The 20,734-nt window shown below is 38.3% G+C and overlaps 1 protein-coding gene across 8 annotated transcripts in view; it reads left to right on the top strand.

The window, feature by feature from the left end:
- The window catches only part of LOC100629239 (T-cell receptor gamma chain C region DFL12), a 63,172-nt gene extending 43,084 nt beyond the window's left edge, over window positions 1-20,088 (top strand). For all 8 annotated transcript variants that reach the window (XM_070265496.1, XM_070265495.1, XM_070265493.1 and 5 more), the window contains 7 exons: window positions 1,748-1,807; window positions 6,890-6,949; window positions 7,425-7,484; window positions 11,802-11,861; window positions 12,123-12,170; window positions 17,314-17,361; window positions 19,490-20,088. In XM_070265496.1, the coding sequence (XP_070121597.1) occupies window positions 1,748-1,807; window positions 6,890-6,949; window positions 7,425-7,484; window positions 11,802-11,861; window positions 12,123-12,170; window positions 17,314-17,361; window positions 19,490-19,692 (539 nt within the window). In that variant the 3' untranslated portion in view covers window positions 19,693-20,088. The remainder of the gene's footprint in view (window positions 1-1,747; window positions 1,808-6,889; window positions 6,950-7,424; window positions 7,485-11,801; window positions 11,862-12,122; window positions 12,171-17,313; window positions 17,362-19,489) is intronic.
- Window positions 20,089-20,734: the final 646 nt, after the last annotated feature.

The following is a 20,734-nucleotide window of genomic DNA, read 5'->3' as shown; positions in this document are numbered from 1 at the left end:
AATCAGTTTGTACTTCTCCCTGTGGTTAACAAGCCCTTTGAAGCCGCAGGGAACAAGCACATAAATTATGCAGAGAACTTGCTGTGTAATAGTCCAAATTTCTGAAGTCTTTCTTTATCTACTCGGATCCTTAGATCATCAGTGATCAAATTAGGTTCGAAAACCTACCTTGGCTTTCTGCTGGGGCCCTGAGTTAACAAGTCTTTTTTTTTTTTGAAATTCAGCATAATACAATTTTTATTCAACCTCATCCAGCTCATATCGGCAACTCCTTTCTCAGACGCCAAATCATCTTGTTCTCAATAACAGCAACGTAATTTCTTATTAGAATACAAACCCATTAATTTCAGAAAAACAATACTAACACCACCTTCAACCATATACTGAAAACAATTTAGGAGTTTATTGCAGTTTTCATGGTTTTTTTTCTACAGTAAAATTACGGTTGTAATGCTTCTTGGAATAACGTCTCTCTCTCTTAAGCCACCAACTGGATATACAGGTTCATTTGTTTCATTTTGCTTTTTAGGAACTTGTAAATTAATTAAATTAAATTAATTTTGTTTTATAACTTTGTAAAATATTTGCATGGTTCCAAGCTCAGATTCAACACAACGAAGTATATTCAGAGACATATAGCTTTTATCTTTGTATTCTTTCTTTCTTTTTTCAGTTATTTAATTGAGGTCATAATGGTTTATAACATTGTGTAATTTCAGGTGTGCATTATTATTTATCACTTTCTGTGTAGACTACATCGTGCTCACCACCAGCAGTCTAAGTTTTATCTGTCATCGTATGTATGCCCCTTTACCCCTTACGTCCACCCCCCCAATCCCCTTCCCCTCTGGTAACCACTGATCTGTTCTCTTTATCTATGTGTTTATCTTCTACATATGAGTGAAATCATGTTGTGTTTCCCTTTCTCTGTCTGGATTATTTCATTTAACAAATCCTTTTTAGACAGGGCGAAACAGGCACATAATGAAACGTGCAAAGACCTTTTAGCCCGAATTTCTGAAGTCAGTCTTTAACTTCTTGGATCCTGAGTTTCATCAGTGACCAAATTAGGTGCCAAAAATTGCCTGGCTTTCTCCTGGGGCCGTGACAAAGAGCAAATGAAATAATGTCAGTGAAAACTCTTGCTTTTGAAAACAGAACACAGATGTAGTTATTTCTGTATATTGTCGGCATGCTTCCTCAAGTCAGATGGGAAATTTGCCAACATCAAATACCTTCAAATGTTAGATTCTTTTGTGGATTCTAATTTTGATGGATGGATTTTGGTAGCAACTCTTCATGTCAGCGGTGTGTGCTGAAGACTGTAGAGTAGCCACATTTTCTGTTTCTTTTTCCATTGGACAAGTGTTTCTTCCTCACCTCCTCTGTGGCAGACACTGTGCTAGGAACTGGGAATACAGAAAGAAAACAAGATAGTGTTGCACATTACCACCCACTTGTGAGGAAGAAGAAAAAAACATATTCTTCATGAAGGTCAACATCCTCAGGTGTAGAAACAAGACACCTGAATGAGATCTACTGAATTACACAGAATTAGGTAAACTACTCCTGGAATCATGGGGCTCATGTGTTTAAGGGCAGTCCCTCTGTCAGTGGATTATGTGTGTGTGTGTGTGTCTGTGTGTGTGTGTGTGTGAGTACATACACATCACTCATACAAAGACATAACCAGAGTATCGAGCAATAGGCATGAATAATTGACTAATCTTGCTCCCATTTCTTCTAGTTGTCGCCTCAATGACCACCACTATTGCTCCAACAACGGCTTCTACGACAGAGAAAAGGAGTAAGTCATTGTATTTACCTCTCTGTCACGCTATAGGTTTTTTGTCGTCTCATTGACTTAACTTTTGTATTTCTCACGCTTAAAAAGCAGAAGACCAATTATTCCTCGAATTTTGGGCTCATAGTTTTCATATTTTTGGTGACTGTCCCTCCTTTCTGTCAGCAGATTTTATATACATATATATATATATTTATATATATATAGCTATACACAAGCACAGACTGTCAAACAATGGGCATGGAGAATTGACCAATATTTGCTCTCATTTCTTCTAGTTGTCACTGTTACTAACGGTACAACAGCTTCCCCAACAGAGCAAAGTGGTAATTCTTTCTATATGCTTGCCTTCGTGTCATGCTATGGTATTTTTTACCCCTCCTGATCAAATCACCTTTTGAACTTTCCTGGTTTATAGTAGATAATATTAGTGATTACTGGAATTGTAGAGCACATATTTTTAATGAGGATCTCTCCTGTCCCTCCATTGGCAGATTTTATACACATATATAGGTATATTCACCAAATAATGTCATAAAAAATTGACTAATACTTGCTCTCCTTTTTTCTAGAGTTTCCAGCTATTAATTCTAGAGAAGCTTCTCTAAAAGACGAAAGCTGTTCAGTTTTTATATATGTCTGCATTTATGTCACGTTACAGCATTTTTTTTCCTTGGAATAAATTTAACTTTTGAACTCTCCTGTCTTAAGATTGGCAAACTAAAACGGCTAGATGTTACAGAAATGACTGAGTGATATTTTGAATCCAACCATCATTTCCTAAGAGCCATCTTAATACAGTAAATGCTGGATTTGGGATGAGATGATTGCAATTTAGAGGGCGCAGTAATAGACTGTGAATTATTTCAGCAATGGACTGCACTCATTTGTGTGGCTTTTGTTTCTAATGACTGAGGAATGTGTGATATGAAGGTGCGTCTAGATTTTTTTTTTCAGTCTTTCGTCTTTGCTAGTACCTAATAACAAGAACTGACAGGTAATTTCAATAGAGAGCTTTCTATACTGAAGGTATTGTGCTATGTTTTGCATGCATTTTCTTGGTTAATACTCATAACTCTCCTATGAGGTGGTAGAATATTTTTTCACAATTTTCTAGCTGGAGGAAATAAGTTAAAATTAATTAAGTCAATTACCCCATGCCACACAGCTAGACCCGGGGATTCAAACCAGCCATCTGAATGAAGAGTTCATACAGTTACTTAGCTCTTCCTTCTTCCTCTATGGTATGGTCCTAGAACCAGAAACCCCACAGCCAAGGCCTTGAGACGTGACTGACATATGGTGGGGGGGTGAGTAAGTACAGAGACTTCACAGTATCCCAGACTGGACTTCAACCCCAATTCTTTTCATCATTAGCTGCATCAATATAGGAAAATTACTTACATTTTATGACCAGCAATTTTCTCATCTTCCACCCAGTGATAACTGTACGTAATGCAGTGATTGAAGAGACAAGGTCACCTATACTGAATGTCTAGCATGGGGTATCTCATTTGGCTGTCACAGAATCAGTACTAATTTCTGGCCCTTTTTCCCTACATATGTACAAAGAAAGTGACTAGAAGCGTTGGTTCCAGCCCTACTGATCTTTCCTCCATTTCTAATCTCAAGGGGGCTCTGGACCTCAGCTAACACTTTGCCTGACCAAGGCCAAGGAGTTATGAGCACATCACCTGTGAGATCCCTTTCCACACAAGAGCTAATGATTCTGCAGTTCTGACTCTCGAAGATAAAACTTGCCAAAGGGAAATTTTCTCAGGTAGAAACTCATCCTTGTGGTTCACTGAATAGCTAGTCTGGCTCACCATCACTATTGCTAATTAAACAAATATAATTCTTTCTTCAACGTTACTCCATTTTTTGGTAGCATAAATGACACTCTATTTCTCCACAGAATTAACATAGTATAGGCTTCAAAACATAAAAAAGAAAAATAAAAATTTACTTAAGTTTTCTCAGCATGAGATTTGTCCCCTCAAATATCAAGGTCACAATAATGTCTTTTAGGGTGGTTGCATGGGTTAAATGAAACAAGATATGGGAAATCACCTGGCGCTCAGGACACAAGAAATGCTCAAAAAGAGATTCCGCTTTGGATGATCTGACTTGACCAAGAAATAAGAGCAATTATACGTTTTTCAGGAATGTTCTTCTCAGCAAGCAGAGTCACTTACACTTTCATCTTGATTTACTCAGAGTACAACCCAAAATCAATGCTGTTAGGTGACAAAATGGTGTTCATTTTAGGGAGCTGGACAGCAGCTCACCAGAAAAATAAATAATTTGGCCTCTGCATTTTTATTACGGTCTTAGGGTTTCCAGATTTGCATTTCATATACCATCGTTAGGGAAAATTCCAGAATTAGAGATTGGGAGAGGCTGATGGGTGCACACACTTCCATTCTACATAATGGATGTCTTTCTTGCCATTGGTAAATGCAGCTCAACAGGCCTTTATTGTAAAACTGGCCTGTGCCGGGCCTGGAAGGAAGATGTGGATGAGGACTGTGGTATAACTTACTGTCCCAAGGAGGATGCACTATTGTAAGTGAATATTTTCTTTTCCTAGACACTCAGGGTCACTCACAATACAGGCATGATGTCCCCAAGGGGCCTCTTTAATGCTGATGCTACATGTATTTAGAGAGTGTGGGCAGAGGGCTGAGTGAGCCTTGGTCCTGACAGTGGTCTGGGTAACACTCTAGACATGGGACTTAAAGTCCTGAGTATGAGAACCACAGAGCAAAGGCCCCAGAGCATCTGTAAATTGGAAGGAATCAGTCTGTGCTTTTCCCTGTGGTTAACAAGCCCTTTTGAAGCAGTGAGGAAGAAGCTCAGAACAAAATGTGCGAAAACATTTGCTGTGTACCAGTGTGAAATTTGAAAGTCAGTCTTTATCTTCCGGGATCCTTGGATTCATCAGTGATCAAATTAGGTTTGAAAACTTGCTCTGGTTTTCTCCTGGGGCCGTGAAGTAGAGTAAATGAAATAATGTCAATGAAAACACTTGCTTTTGAAAAAACCCCATGCATGTATTTATTCATGTATTTATTGTATCTTTTAATTTCCTTTCTTGAAATTCAATAAGATAACATTGATTCAACAGCCCTAATTTACTATTTATACAGCTAAGAAACAGAGGAGAAGCAAATATGCAAAGCACACATTTAATACAACCACTGGGCTGAAGTGTCCTGTTAGGTTTTGATTTCTCTAGTGATCAGGGAAAAATAAGCAGTATGGGAAGTTCCACGGTGATGATCATCATAGAGAAGTTCCAGTTCAGAATGCGTTTTACTTGGTGCCTAATTTCTGAAACAAATGTCTCCTATGGGCTTCCCTGGGCAAGAAAGCTAATGAGGACAGTTCTGTTAATATCATCCTACAGCCAATTTTTGATGCTGTTTCCTGGAAGTTTTTAGTTTTTGATAAAAGTTAAGAATACAACTTGGAAAGATTGCTCATGGAAAGGATTTTGAAGAAGATCTCATTAGTCTGGTCCAGGATTTTGACCAAGCTTGGTTGAGAGAGAGAACTTAGGATACATACACAGATTTTATTATGAAAAACTGTTTCTTTACTGTTTTTCCTCAATCAGTGCATGGTACTAAGAGAATTTGATTTATCTTTTGATGCATAAGTCACTGTTAAGGGAAAGAGACAGTTTTAAAACACGTTGAAGTCGGTTCTTGAAGATATTTTAACATATAAACGTGATTAACCTAGCATTTTTATTCTCGGAATTTATTCCAAATCCTATAGCTCAAACCTACTTTCAAAGCCATGAAAGAAAGATCCAATATAGTGCATAAAATTGCATACCAAAACCATATCCATCTGCACAAGAACACATCTAGCACAAAAAGGATTAACTAAAACAATGGTTTCTACTCTGTTTTCCTCCATCCAGTAGTCAGGTATCTTTAAAAAAATTATCTTTGTCTATTTGACTTCTTTTAAAAAAGGAAACATAGTTAAATCTCACCTCAGGTTATATATATTCAGAGAAGTGTAATTGTGGCACGGTTTATTTTTCTATCTCTAGAAAGAAATGCACTGAAATCCTGGGCTCCCATAATAAAAAAACATTTTGCCAAGAATATTTCACACCTCTGGAAGAGAACACGACTACAGTGTCCAGAATGGCGGAATTATGTTGTTTCTATAGATTATTTTCTATTTCTATGGATTATGTTTACAAACTCGTTTCTACCTGCTCTATCTCACTGAATCTGCCACAACAATCCTTTGAATATTGGCTCTGCCCTCAGTGGTATAATTCTCAGCAAGTTACTTAGATTCCCAACCATATTTCCTTGTTTGCAACAAGGAGTCCTCCAAAACACAACTCACTTCAGTGTGAGTGAAGCATTGAAAAAGATAATGCATGAGAAGCATTTAACATAGTGCCCGCTGCAGAAGTACTCATTCAATATCTATTAAATTTTATCCATGCTGTTGTCACCTCCAGAAAGAACCCAACTCCAGAAAATCATGTGCTGAGTTGGGGATGTTGGGATAGTCATGCTCTGGAAAGGTATGCCTCATTCGTGGGGAATTAACCTAAACTGGACTCCTTCAAGCGTGAGGTTCTAAGGTACATTCGGAGAGTTGATGAATTGATTTTGGTAGCAACTCTACATGTCAGCGTTGTGTGCTGAAGACTGTAGAGCAGCCACATTTTCTGTTTCTTTTTCCATTCAACAAGTATCTTTCCATCACCTCGTTTGTGACTGACACTGTGCTAGGAGCTGTGAATACAGAAGGAAAATAAGATAGTCTTGGATATGACTGTCCAGTTGTGAAAAGAAGAACAAAATGTGTGCTTCTTGAGGGTGAAGATCTTCATGTGCAGAAACACAATTCATGAATGAGATCTACTGAAGTCTGTAGAATCAGATGAACTAGCTCTGGAATCCTAGGGGTCCTGATTTTAAGGACAGTCTCTCTGTCAGCAGATTTTGTGTGTGTGTGTGTGCATACACACCTACTTGTATAAACACATACCCAGACTATCAAGCAAAGGCATGAATGATTGACTAATCTTGCTCTCATTTCTTCTAGTTGCCACCTCAAAGGCCACTACTGTTGGGTCTACAACGGCTTATACGACAGAGGAGAGCAGTAAGTCATTGTCTATGTTTGCCTATGTTTGGTAGCAACTCTTCATGTCAGCGTTGTGTGCTGGAGACTGTAGAGCAGCCACATTTTCTGTTTCTTTTTCCATTCAACAAGTATCTTTTCATCACCTCGTTTGTGACTGACACTGTGCTAGGAGCTGTGAATACAGAAGGAAAATAAGATAGTCTTGGATATGACTGTCCAGTTGTGAAAAGAAGAACAAAATGTGTGCTTCTTGAGGGTGAAGATCTTCATGTGCAGAAACACAATTCATGAATGAGATCTACTGAAGTCTGTGGAATCAGATGAACTAGCTCTGGAATCCTAGGGGTCCTGATTTTAAGGACAGTCTCTCTGTCAGCAGATTGTGTGTGTGTGTGTGTGTGTGTGTGCATACACACCTACTTGTATAAACACATACCCAGACTATCAAGCAAAGGCATGAATGATTGACTAATCTTGCTCTCATTTCTTCTAGTTGCCACCTCAAAGGCCACTACTGTTGGTCCCACAACGGCTTATACGACAGAGGAAAGCAGTAAGTCATTGTCTGTTTGCCTCTCTCTTGTGTGGTAGGCTATTTTCCTTCTGAATCAGCTTAACTTTTCCATTTCTCCGGCTTAAAATACAAAAGAACAAGTATTCTTGGAATTCTTGGGCTCATATTTTTCTTATTTTTGGTGACTATACCTCTTGTCTGACAAATAGAAATATATACGTATATATATTTACATATATATGTGTGTATATATATATATATTCCTATATATGCACACACTGTCAAAGAATGGGCATGGACAATTGAGCAATAATTCCTCTCATTTCTTCCGGTTGTCTCTGCTACTAATGTTATAATAGCTTCCCCAAAAGGGCAGAGTCGTAAATTCTTTTAGAGGCTTGTCTTCATGTCATGGTATGGCATTTTTCCCCTCATGACCAAATCACCTTTTGAACTTGCCTGGTTTATGGTTTATCGTAGACAAGACTATTTATACCAGAAATTATAGAGCACAAACCTTCAAAGAGTTTCTCTGCTGTGTCTCTCTTGACAAATTATATATTTATTTATTTATTAATTGTTTGTGTATTTATTTACATCTCATGGACTGTACTTCAACCCAAGTTCTTTTAATGATTACTTGCATCTAGATGGGAAAATTACTTACATTTTATGAGCAATGATTTCCTCATCTGCCAGTCAAAAATAGTTACCCCCAAAGCGATTATTGAAGAGGAGAGCTCACCTATGCTGAATATCTAGCATAAGGCAACTCATTTGGCTGCCACAGAATCAGTTCTAATTTCTGGCCCCTTCTCCCTACATATTTACAAATAAAGTGACTAGAAGCATTGGCTCTAGCCTTGCTGATCTTTCCTCCAATTCCAGTATCAAGGGGTCTCAGGACCTCAGCTAACACCTTGTCTGACTAAGGGCAATTAGTGATGAACACATCACATTTGAGACCACTCTGTGCAAGAAAAGGTAATGATTCTGGAGTTCTGATGTTTGAAGATAAAATATCTCAAAGGGAAATTTTCCCACAAAGAGATTCAGCCTTGTGGTTCACTGAAAAGCTTGTCTGGCTCACCATCACTATCATTAACTGAACAAATGTAAGTCTTTCTTAAATGTTGTCACATATATTGGTACCACAAAAGTCCCTCTATTTTCCTCCAAATTTGAGGTAGTAAAGACTTCGGAATCTAAAAATAAAGAAAAACAAAATTCTACTTAGCTATCTCAGACTGTGATTCATCCTCTGAAATATTAAGGTCAGAATGATTTCTTTTCGGATGGTTGGGTGGCTTGAATGACACAAGATATGTGAGAGCGCCTAGCTCTAGCACAAGAGAAATGCTCAAAGACAGATTCCACTGTGGATGATCTTATTTGATCAGGAAACTAGAGCCATTATACATCTTTCAGGAATGTTCTACTCAATAGCAGAGTCACTCTCACTTTCATCTTGCTTTACTCAGAGTACAAGCCCAAAATAATGATATTAGGTGACCAAATGCTGTACATTTGAGGGGGTAAGATGGCAGCTCCACAGAAAAATAAATGCTTTGGCCACTGAAGTTTTGTTATGGTCTTAGGGTTTCCAGATTTGTATTTTATATACCATTGTAAGGAAAAATTCCATAATTGCAGGTTGAGTAAGGCTGATGTGTAAACCCATACTTCCATTCTACATAATGAATGTGTTCCTTGCCACTTTAAATACAGTTCATGAAACATTTATTGCATAACTGTCCTCTGCCAGGCCTGGAAAGGATGCGTAGGTGAGGACAGTGGGATGTCTTACTGCCCCTAGGAGGATCCACTATTGTGAGAGAATATCTTCCTTTCCTAGACACTCTGGGTCACTCGTGATTCAGGCATGATGTCCCAAAGGCGTCCCTTTGATGCAGATGCTGCATGAATTGAGAGAGTGTGAGCATAGGGCTGAACGTGCCTTGGTCCTGGCAGTGGTGGGGTAACTCTCTAGTCACAGAACTTAAAGCACTGAGCATGAACACAAGAGACCGCTGTCCCCAGAGCATGTATAACTAAGAACGAATCAGTTTGTACTTTCCCCTGTGGTTAACAAGCCCTTTGAAGCCGTGGAGAGCAAGCACATAACAAATTGTGCAGAGACCTTTGCTGTGTACCCATGGGAATTTCTGAAGTCACTCTTTATCTACTCAGATCCTTACATTCACCAGCGATCAAATTAGGTTCGGTAACTTTCCCTGGCTTTGTCCCGGGGCCATGATGTAGAGCAAATGACATAACGTCAGTGAAAACACTTGCTTTTGAAAATCTAACACACATGTCATTATCTATGTATTTTTTGCAGTTTTTTTTTCTTTCCTGGAAGTTACTACAGTAAAATTAATACAACAGCCCTAATATACTATTTCTACAGCAAAGTAACATAGGGGAATAAAAATATGCAAAGCACACTTTTAATACAACCACTAGACTGAATTGTCCTGTTAGGTTTTGATTTTTCTAATGTTCAGGGAAAAATAAGAAGCATAGGAAGTTCCATGGTGATGACCATTATAGGGAAGTTCCAGGTCAGAATGTGTTTTACCTGGTGCCTATATCTGAAGCAAATGTCTCCTACGGTCTTCTCAGGGCAACAAAGCTAATGAGGACAGTTCTGTTAACGCCATTCTACAGCCAATTTCTAATGCTGTTTCTTGGAAGTTTTTAGTTTTTGATAAAAGCTAAGAATACAACTTGGAAGTACTGCTCCTGGAAATGATTTTGAAGAAGATAAAACTGTTCTGGTCCAGGATTTTGAGCAAGCTTGGTTGAGAGAACTTAGGATACATACACAGATTTTCTTATGAAAAACAGTTACTTTATTGTTTTTCCTCAATCAATTCATGGTAATAAGAGACGTTGATTTATCTTTTTATGAGTAAGTCACTGTTAAGGGAAAGAAAGAGTTTTAAAACACATTGAAGTCGGTTCTTGAAGATATTTTAACATATAAACGTGATTAACCTAGCATTTTTATTCTTGAAATTTATTCCAAATCCTATAGCTCAAACCCACTTTCAGAGCCATGAAAGAAAGATCCAATATAGTGCATAAAATTGCATACCAAAACCATATCCATCTGCACAAGAACACGTCTAGCAGAAAAAAGATAAACTAAAACAATGCTTTCAACTCTGTTTTCCTCCATCCTAGAGTCAATTATCTTTCAAAAATTTTTTACTTTGTTTGACTTCCTTTTTATAAAAAAAGAACATAGATAAATCTCACCTCATCTTGTATATATTCAGCCAAGTATAAATGTGATATGGTCTATCTTTCTACTTTTGGAAAGAATTGGACTGAAATGCTCACCTCCCGTAATAAAAACTTCGTTTACTAAGTATATTTAATACGTCTGGAACAGAAGACTTTTTTGTTGTGCAGAATGTTAGAATTATGTTTCTCCATACATTATTTTATATTTCAACAGATTATTTTCACAATGTCCTTTCCAGATGTCTTTGTCACTGAATCCTCTACAATGATCCTTTGAATGCTGGCTCTGCCATCCCCGGTGTGACTGTATGCAAGTTATTTATACCCCCAAACTTATTTCTTTATTTTCAACAAGGAGTCCTACAAAATACAATTCACTTCTGTGTGACTGGAGCATCAAGCGCGATAACGCATGTGAAGCATTTAACATAGTGCCCGCCCCAGGAATAATCACTCAATAGCTTTTAGCTTGTATTCATATTGTTGTCACGTCCACAGACACCACAACTCCAGAAAGTCATGGGCATGGGTTGGGGATGTTGTAATATGTATGCTCTGGAAAGGCATGCCTGATTCCTTTGCTCTCATGGGAAATTAGCCTAAACTAGACCACTTCAAACGTGAGATTTTGTTGTGAATTCTGAGAGTCAATGACTTGATTTTGCTAGCAACTCTTCATGTCAGCAGTGTGTGCTGAAGACTGAAGAGTAGCCACATTTTCTGTTTATTTTTCCATTTGACAAGTATTTCTGCAACAGCTCCTTTGCGGCAGACACTGTGTTAAGAGCTGTGAATACAGAAGGAAAACAAGATAGTCTTGGATATTACCATCCAGTTGTGATAAAGAAGAAAAAAGAGCTTCTTTATGAAAGTCACCGTCTTCAGAAACTCAATATATGAGTTAAAGATACTGAATTACATAGAGTCAGATGAACTGTTTCTGGAATCATAGGGCTCATATTTGAAGGTCAGTCTTACTGTCAGCGGATTATGTGTGTGTGTGTGTGTGTGTGTGTACATACACACATACTCGTATAAACACATACCCATGCTATTGAGCAATAAGCATGAAGAATTGACTACTCTTGCTCCCATTTCTTCTAGTTGTCACCTCAATGGCCACTACTGTTGGTTCTACAACGGCTTATACGACAGAGGAGAGCAGTAAGTCATTGTCTATATCTGCCTTTCTATCATGCTGTAGGCTTTTTCCCTCCTGATCAACTTAACTTTTGTGCTTCTCAGGCTTAAAATATTATTCCTGGAATTGTGGGGCTCATAGTTTTCATATTTTTGGTGACTGTCTCTCCTGACTGTGAGCAGATAATATATATATGAGTGTATGTAGGATTATATATACAGACACACTGTCAAACAAATAATGGGCATGGGGAATTGACCAATACTTGCTCTCCTTTCTTCCAGTTGTCACTACTACTAAGGCTACAACAGCTCCCCCAACAGAGCACAGTGGTAAGTTTTTTAATATTCTTGCCTTCAGGTCTCGCTATGGCATTTTTCTCTCCTGATCCCTTTACCTTTTCAATTTCCCTGTTTAGAGCAGACAAGACTAATTATTGCAGGAATTGTAGAGCACATATTTTTAATGAGTATCTCCCCTGACTGTCTGTTGGTGGACTTCATATATGTGTATATGCATGTATGTACATAAATATAAATATATACAAATAAGTATATATACACACACTCATACATACATACATACGCATATAGTTCAATGGTCACCTGATTTGTAGGCTAATAAGCATGAACAGTTGACAAATACTTGCTCTCACTCCTTATTGAGATTCCTGGTATTAATTCTAGAAAAACTTATCTAAATGAGGAAAGTCATTGAGTTTTTATATATGGTGGCCTTTACGTCATGCTGCAGCCTTTTTTTCCTCTGGATAAACTTAACTCTTGAACTTCCCTGCCTTAAAATAGACAAACCAGAATGGCTGAATGTTGCAGAATCAACTGAGTGATATTTTAAATCAAATCATCATTTCTCAGGAGTCATCTTAGCACAGTAAATGCTGGCTTTGAGATGAGATGACTATAAATTACAGTGTGCAGTCATAGACTCTGAATTATTTCAATGATACACTTCATTCACTTGTGTGTCTTTTTTCCTAATGACTGAGGTATACACGATGTCAAGGTGCTTCTAGATTTTTTTTAATCTTTGATTCTTTCTAGTAGCTGATAACGTGAACTGACTCATACTGAGAGCTTCCTATACAGAAGACATTGTGCCGGGTTTTGCACTTATTTTCTTGTTTAATCCTCAAAATACTCCTATGAGGTGGTACAATATTTTTCCCCTTTTTATAGATGAAGACAATGAGTTAAAATTGATTAAGTTCCTGCACCATGCCACACAGCTAGGATCTGGGGATTCAACCTGGCCATCTGAATCAGGAGTTCATTTGCTTACTCAGTTCTCTCTTCTTCCTCTATGATATGGTCCTAGAGAAAGAATCCCCAACCCCAAGGCCCTAAGACATGCAGTAGGGGGTGGGTAAGTGCACGGGCCTCACAGTCTCCCAGACTGGACTTGAAGCCCAGTTCTTTAGTGACTAGTTGCATCAGTATAGGAAAATTACTTACATTTTCTTAGCAACACTTTCCTCATTTGACAACCAGAAATCACTACACCTAGGTCAGTTAGTGAAGAGTTAAGTTCACCTATGTGAAATGTCTAGGATAGGGTATCTCATTTAGTTGGCACGGTACTAGACTCTGACCCTTTCACCCTAAATATGTACTAAGAAAGTGACTAGAACCATCGAGTCTAGCCCTGCTGATCTTTCCTCCATTTCCAACATCAAGGCTGCTCTGGACCTCAGCAAACACCTTACCAGACAAGAGGCAAGGAGTTATGAGCGCATCACCTCACAGATCATTCCCAGAAAGAGTGATGCTGTTCTGGAATTTTGAGTTTATGAAGACAAAACACATAAAATGGATATTTCCAGAGGAAGAGACTGAACTTTATGGTTCACTGAATAGCTAGTCTTGTTCAACATCATTATCGTTGTTTAAACAAATATAAATCTTTCTTAAAAGTGGTTCTACTTGTTGGTAGCATAAGTCTACCTCTATTTCCCCATAGATCTAAAATACTGTAGGCTTTGGAACATGAAAAGGAAAAAGAAAAATTATTTAACCTTTCTCAGCCTGAGATTCATCCTCCAGATTATTAAGGTCACGATGATATTTTTTAGGGTAATTGTATGGATTAAATGAAATAAGACATGTGAAAGCACCTAGCACTTAGCACACAAGAAATACTCAAAAAGAGATTCCACTTTAATGATCTTACTTGATCAGGAGATAAGAGCTATTATATATCTATCAGGAATGTTCTACTCAGCAAGCAGAGTCGTTTTCACTTTCATCTTCCTATACTCAGAGCACAACCCCCAAAACACTTGATTAGGTGACCAAATGGTGTTCATTTGAGGGAGCCAGACAGCAGCTCAACAGAAAATCAAATAGTTTGGCCTCTGCAGTTTTACCACGGTTGTAGGTTTTCTTGGTTTGTATTTTATATATGAATGTAAGTTAAAATTCCATAACTAAGGATTGGGGAGACTAACGTGTACACACATACTTCCACTCTACATAATAAATGTATTTCTTACCATTGGTAAATGCAGCTCAGCAAACATTTATGGCAGAACTGGCCTGTTCCAGGCCTGGAAGGGATGTGTGGATGAGGACACGAGACAGAATTATTGTCCCAAGGAGGATGCACTGTTTTAAGAGAATATATTCTTTTCCTCTTCACTCGGAGTCACGGGTGACTCAGGCATGATGTCCCAAAGGAGCCTCTTTGATGCAGAAGCTGCACATATTTAGACAGCGTGGAGAGGATTGAATGTGCCTTGGTCCTGACAGTGGTCCACTACCTGCATAGCCTCAGGACTTAAATTCCTGAGTGTGAACACAACAGACCAAAGGCCCAAGAGCGCCTATAAATAGGAAGGAATCAGTTTGTACTTTTCCATGTGGTTCTCAGCCCTTTTGAGTCAGTGGGGAACAAGCACATAACAAAATGTGCAAAGACCTTAGCTGTGTACCAGTCCAAATTTCTGAAGTCATTCTTTGTCTTTCGGGATCCTTAGTTTCTTCAGCGGCAAATTAGGGTTGAACACTTGTGTTGGCTTTCTCCTGGGGCTGTGATGAAGAGCAAAGGAAATAATGTCAGTGAAAACACTTGCTTTTGAAAACATAATATGGGTATATTTATGTATTTATTGTATTTTTAAATTTCCTTTCCTGAACCTCACTAACGTAAGATTAATACAACAATGCTAATTTGCCATTTTTACAGCTAAGAAATAGAGGGGAAACAATAAATGCAAAGTACAAGTCCAATACAATGACTGGGCTGAAGCGCCCTATTAGGTTGTGATTTTTCTAGCGATCAGGGAAAAATAAGAAGCACTATAAACTCCATGGTGATGATCATCATAGAGAAGTTCCAGTTCATAATGTGTTTTGCTTGGCACCTAATTTCTGAAACGAATGTCTCCATGGACTTCTCAGGGTAACAAATCTAAAGAAGACATTTCTGCTAATGTCATTCTACAGAAAATTTCTAATACGGTTTACTGGAAGTCTTTACTTTTTGATAAAAGCTAAGAATGTAACTGGAAGTACAAATCAATGACGTGATTTTGGAGAAGATAAAACTAGTCTGGTCCTTGATTGTGACCAAGCCTGGTTGAGAGAGAGAACTTGGGGTACATATACAGATGTTATTATGAAAATCTGTTACTTTATTGTCTTACCTCAATCAATACATGTAATAAGAGATTTTGATTTATGTTTAATGAATAAGACACTGTTAATGAAAACAAAGAGACTTCTAAGACACAAAGTCAATTCTTGTAAATATTTTCACACCTAAACATGGTTGTGCTAACATTTTCATTCTTGGAATTTATTCCAAATCTATACCTCAACCCCAATTTTAGAACCACCAAAAGATCTGATTGAGTGGCTAAAATTGCTTCCCAGAGCCATGTCCGTATGGACAAAACACATCTAGTAGAGAAAGGGAAAAATCAAAACAATGTTTTCAATTCTGTTTTCCTCCATCCAAAAGTGAACTATCCTTAATTCTTTTATTCTTTGTATGGTTTCATTTTTTTTTTTACGTTGTAGTTGTGTCACCTCAGGTTGTATATATTCAGAGAATTGTAAATGTGACTTGGCCTATCTTTCTACGTTTGGAAATAATTGCACTGAAATACTGACCTTCTGTAATAAAAAATTCTTTAGTAAGAATATTTGACATATTGTGAGGAGGAGATGTGTTTCATGTCCACAATGATAAAATTATGTTGGTACTATAGATTATTTTCTATTTCTATGGATTATTTTTAGAAAGGTCTTTCCACATGCTATGTCTCACTGAAGGAATCACAACCATCCTTTGAATGATGGCTCTGCCCTCACTGGTATGACTCTAAGTCATTTATACTCCCAACTTTATGTTTTTGTTTGCAAGATGGAGTCATCTAAAGTACAATTCACTTCTGTGAAACTGGAGCATTAAGCGAGATAATGCATGTGAAGCATTTAACATAGTGCCTGCCACAGCAATAATCACCCAATAGCAATTAGCTTTTATTCACATTGTTGCCATGTCCACAAATACCACAACTCCAGAAAATCATGTGCATGAGTTGAGCATATGGCGATATGCATACTTTGGAAAGGGCTGAGAGCTTGCTCCGCTTTGATGGGAAATCTTCCTAAACCAGATTCGTTCAAAAGTGAGATTCTGTTGTGGATTCTGAGAGTTGGTGACTTGATTTCGGTAGCAACTCTTCATGTCAGCAGCACCGTGTGCTGAAGTAGAGTAGCCACATTATCTGCTTATTTTTCCATTTGACAAGTGTTTCTCCAACACCTCCTTTGTGGCAGGCACTGTGGTAGGAGCTATGAATACAGAAGGAAAACAAGATAGGTTTGAATATCCCTGTCCAGTTCTGATAAAGAATAAAAAATTTCTTCATGCAAATCAACATCTGCATGTACGGAAACACAATCCATGAATAAGATCTACTGAATTACATAGAATCAGATGAACTAGTCCAGGAATCGTAGGGCTCACATTTTTAAGGATGGTCTCTCTGTCAGCAGATCACGTGTGTGTGTAGTTTTGTTCGCATACACACATAGTCATATTAACACATACTCACACTGTCAAGTAATTGGCATTGATAATTTGTTAATAGTTGCTCTCACTTCTTCTTGTTGTCACCTCAGTTGTCACCGATACTGATTGTACAAATGTTTCCCCAAAAGAGGAAAGTCATAGGTTTTTGTATATGTTTACCTTTATGTCATACTGTAGCAAATTTTTCTCTCCTGATCAATTATCTTTGGAACTTCCCTTGTTCATAGTGGAGGAGACCAATTATTCTTGGAATTGTGGAGCTCATGAGTATCTCCTCTGTCTCTCTGCTGGCATATTTTATGTATGTGTGTATATATATATATGTATATATACACCCACTCACAAACGTACAAATATATATCACTGTCAAATAAAAGGCATGAACAATTGACTAATACGGCATCTAATTTCTTCTAGGTGTCCCTGTTATTATTCCCAGAAAAGCTTGTCTGAAAGATGAAACATGTAAGTTTTTGCATATGTTTGCCATATTTTTCCCTCTGCTATGGCATTTTTTCCCTCTCTGGATAGATTTAACATTGGAACCTCCTTGTTTTAAGGTAGAAAAACTAGAATGGCTGGATGTTGCAGAATAGACTGAGTGATTCTTTCACTGATCATTTCCTGAGAGTTATCCTAACACAGTAAATGATGGTTTGGGGAGGAGATGAAAGTAAATTAGAGGGTGCAGTGATAGGCTCTGAATTACATCAACAACGTAATTTATTCATTTGTGTAGCTTTTATTTCTAATGACTGAGGAATACACAATATCTAAGTGCTTCTAGATTTCTTTTTAAGTCTTTGGTCCTTGCTAGTAGCTAATAACACGAACTTACATGTACTGAGCTTCTCACACTGAAGGTATTATATTGGGTTTTGATGCATTTTCTTGTCTAATTCTTATAATAATCCTATGAAGTGGTAGAATAATCTTTTCCCCATTTCACTGATGACAACAATCAGTTAAAATAATTAAGTTCCTTGCACCATGCCACACAGCTAGATCTAAGCTTTCAGCCCAAAACATCTGAATCAAGAGTTCATACACTACTCAGTTCTCCTTTATTCCTCTAAGATATAGTTCTAGTGCAAAAACCCAAACCACAGACCTGACACATGATGGACACATGGGATGAGTATGTGCATGGGCTTCACAGTACCACAGACTGGACGTGACTGCCAATTCTTTTAATGATGAATTGAATCAATATAGGAAAAGCACGCACATTTTCTTAGCAGCATTTTCCTCATCTGCCAACTGGGAATACATACACCTCATTCAGTTATCGAAGAGATAAGCTCACCAATGTGAAGTGTCTAGGGTAGGGTATCTCATTTAGCTGGCACAGAATCAGTACTAGTTTCTGGCCTTTTCTCCCAAAATATGTACAAACAAATTGACTAGAAGCGTTGGCTCTAGCCCTGCTGATCTTTCCTTGATTTCCAACATCAAGGAGGCTCTGGGCCTCAGCTAACACTCTGCCTGACCAAGGGCAAGAAGTTACGAGTGCATCACCTTTGAGATCTCTTTCCCCAGAAATTGCTGTTGATTCTGGAGCATATAAAAGGGAAAATTTCACAGGAAGAACAGCCTGTGTTTCATTGAATAGACAGTCTGGCTAACCGTCATTGTCATTAATTATTTCTTGACATCATATATTTCTTCCAAAACTTCAAAGGATATTAAGTGCAATCATCCTGTAACATCATAGCCACCATGAGAGACATTTAGGAAGGACAGGTGGGTGAGCCATGACCTCTTGAAGTTTTAGAGAATTTGGATTAACTGCTCTCTTCCAATTTATATAATGCCCTTTTACTAAAACCTCTCACCCACAACACGGGACACCACCAAATATGCATGGATTGTACCCTCAGTGGTAATCCCATTGTATACATAACATGTAATGGCTTAGATACTTCTAAATCAGGATTCAGCTTTATGCTTAACCTTTTGATGTCTGGGGTATTTATTGCACTTCGTGATGCAGAATTACAGAGTACCTAAGAGTGTGTTCTTTAAGGTCATGTTGCTGGGATTAAAATCTGGCTGCTGTTACTTCGTAAATGCGTGACATCAGGCAAATTACTTCTCCGTCCTTAGTTGATTTGTAAAATAGGAATGACAATAATAATCTCATAGTTTACTGTAAAAAAGAAATTAGATTAAAGTTTTGCATGCAAAGCTCTCAGAACAAGTCGGTGGCATTTGGTTAGTGGTTAATGAGTATTAGCTGTTATTACCTAGAGACATGGTGGGAGTGAAGAAATACTAAAAGTTATTTATAACAAATACATTTTTCCCATTGGACTTATTCATAAAATATGCAGCCTGACTTTTGTTATTTTGGAATGTTCTAAGTTGATTTAGCAGAGGTTGTTGATTGACGTTATCTATAAACTGGATTCTGACTTGTCTTGCTGTCTGTGGTGGTGGTGGTGGTGGTAGATATTTTCCTCTTGGATTTTGGAGGTGTAGGGGTGTGACTGCAATGGAAGTCATCAGAAATAGATAGCTGTGACCACCCTCACATTAATATGTCCCATCCTTTCAAAAGAAGGGGTGAAACTAACTAAACGACTTCTCTTAGCCCCCCTGCAGCTGCAGCTCAGCAACGTCTCTGCCTATTACACCTACCTCCTCCTCCTCCTCAAGGGCGCCATCTACTTTGCCATCATTGCCTTCGGTCTGTTCAGGAGAACAGAAGACTGTGACATGGAAACAGTTTGTAACAGATGGTGGCAGAAGGAAGTCAACTGGTCTTCATTTATTTTCCCTAAAAGGGACCCCTGAGGATCTAGCGGGGCTTTCTTTCTGGGTTTGGGTTATTTCAGTTCACATGTGTACTTTTTGTTATGTCATTATTGTGTAATGGTTTTTCAAACCACCGGGCAAACAGAAAATGTTACTCTGTAACAACAATGAATTCTGCCATCACTCAGCGGCAGGGCCATGGGGTAGTCCTTTAGCACCACTGTCTCCATGATCTCCATCAGCTCCTCTGGCAACCCAAATAAGCATGCCTTCCGAGTACAGACAGCACGCGGCTTCTAGTCACATCCCTTAGGGCCATTTAACCAGAACCGCCTTGAAGCGTTGCATTTTACACATCCTGAACCTGACACTTTTGCTACTTGAATTCTGAGCTGTGTTTTTTGTAATAGGCACAATAAAAAAATTGAAAGTCTACTTTTGTCTCTAAGTACTTTAATTTGATGAAATCTAACTGGAAGTCCAAAGTAAGAAACGGCACAATAGCTGAGCCATCAAATCTATTATTGGCTGTGATGACGATCAATACACAGTTCTACTTCTTTCCCTGAGATAGTGGTCATGATTGCTTTCTTTGGGGCACTTCCTCCAAGAGGCGCCACAGACAAATGAAAACTCCCAGGTGACTTCTCTTTCAAAGGTCACCAGATTCACGCTCATTTGGTTTGGAACATTCTGATGGTGTCAGTATAACATCTAGCATAACCTGCACTGCATGTGCTCAGCTCCACAATAGTGTTTCACAAGCACTGTGTTTCCTCGTCCTCAGAATAACCACGTGAGACCGGCAGTCATACCAAGAGGCATCGCAGTGGAGGGGTTGAGCCTCTGGACTTTGAGCCCCAAGTGCCTGAGCTTGAATCCTGCATCCAGTATTAGCATCAGTGTGACCTCAGGCAAGCTATTTGAACTCTCTGTGCTATAACCTCCTCATCTGTAGAACGGAGTTACAGTGCCCTGTATCCTGGGGTTGTGTAGATTAGATGAGATAATAATGATGACACACACACACAAAAGCACTGACAGTCTTGACCAATCCTATTTCCTTGCTTGGAGGTTATAT

The sequence above is a fragment of the Equus caballus genome, chromosome 4 (genome assembly GCF_041296265.1).
Source record: "Equus caballus isolate H_3958 breed thoroughbred chromosome 4, TB-T2T, whole genome shotgun sequence".
Taxonomy (NCBI): Eukaryota; Metazoa; Chordata; class Mammalia; order Perissodactyla; family Equidae; genus Equus; species Equus caballus.
Note: the sequence above shows the minus strand (reverse complement) of the source record. Positions and strands in the feature narration are given on the sequence as shown.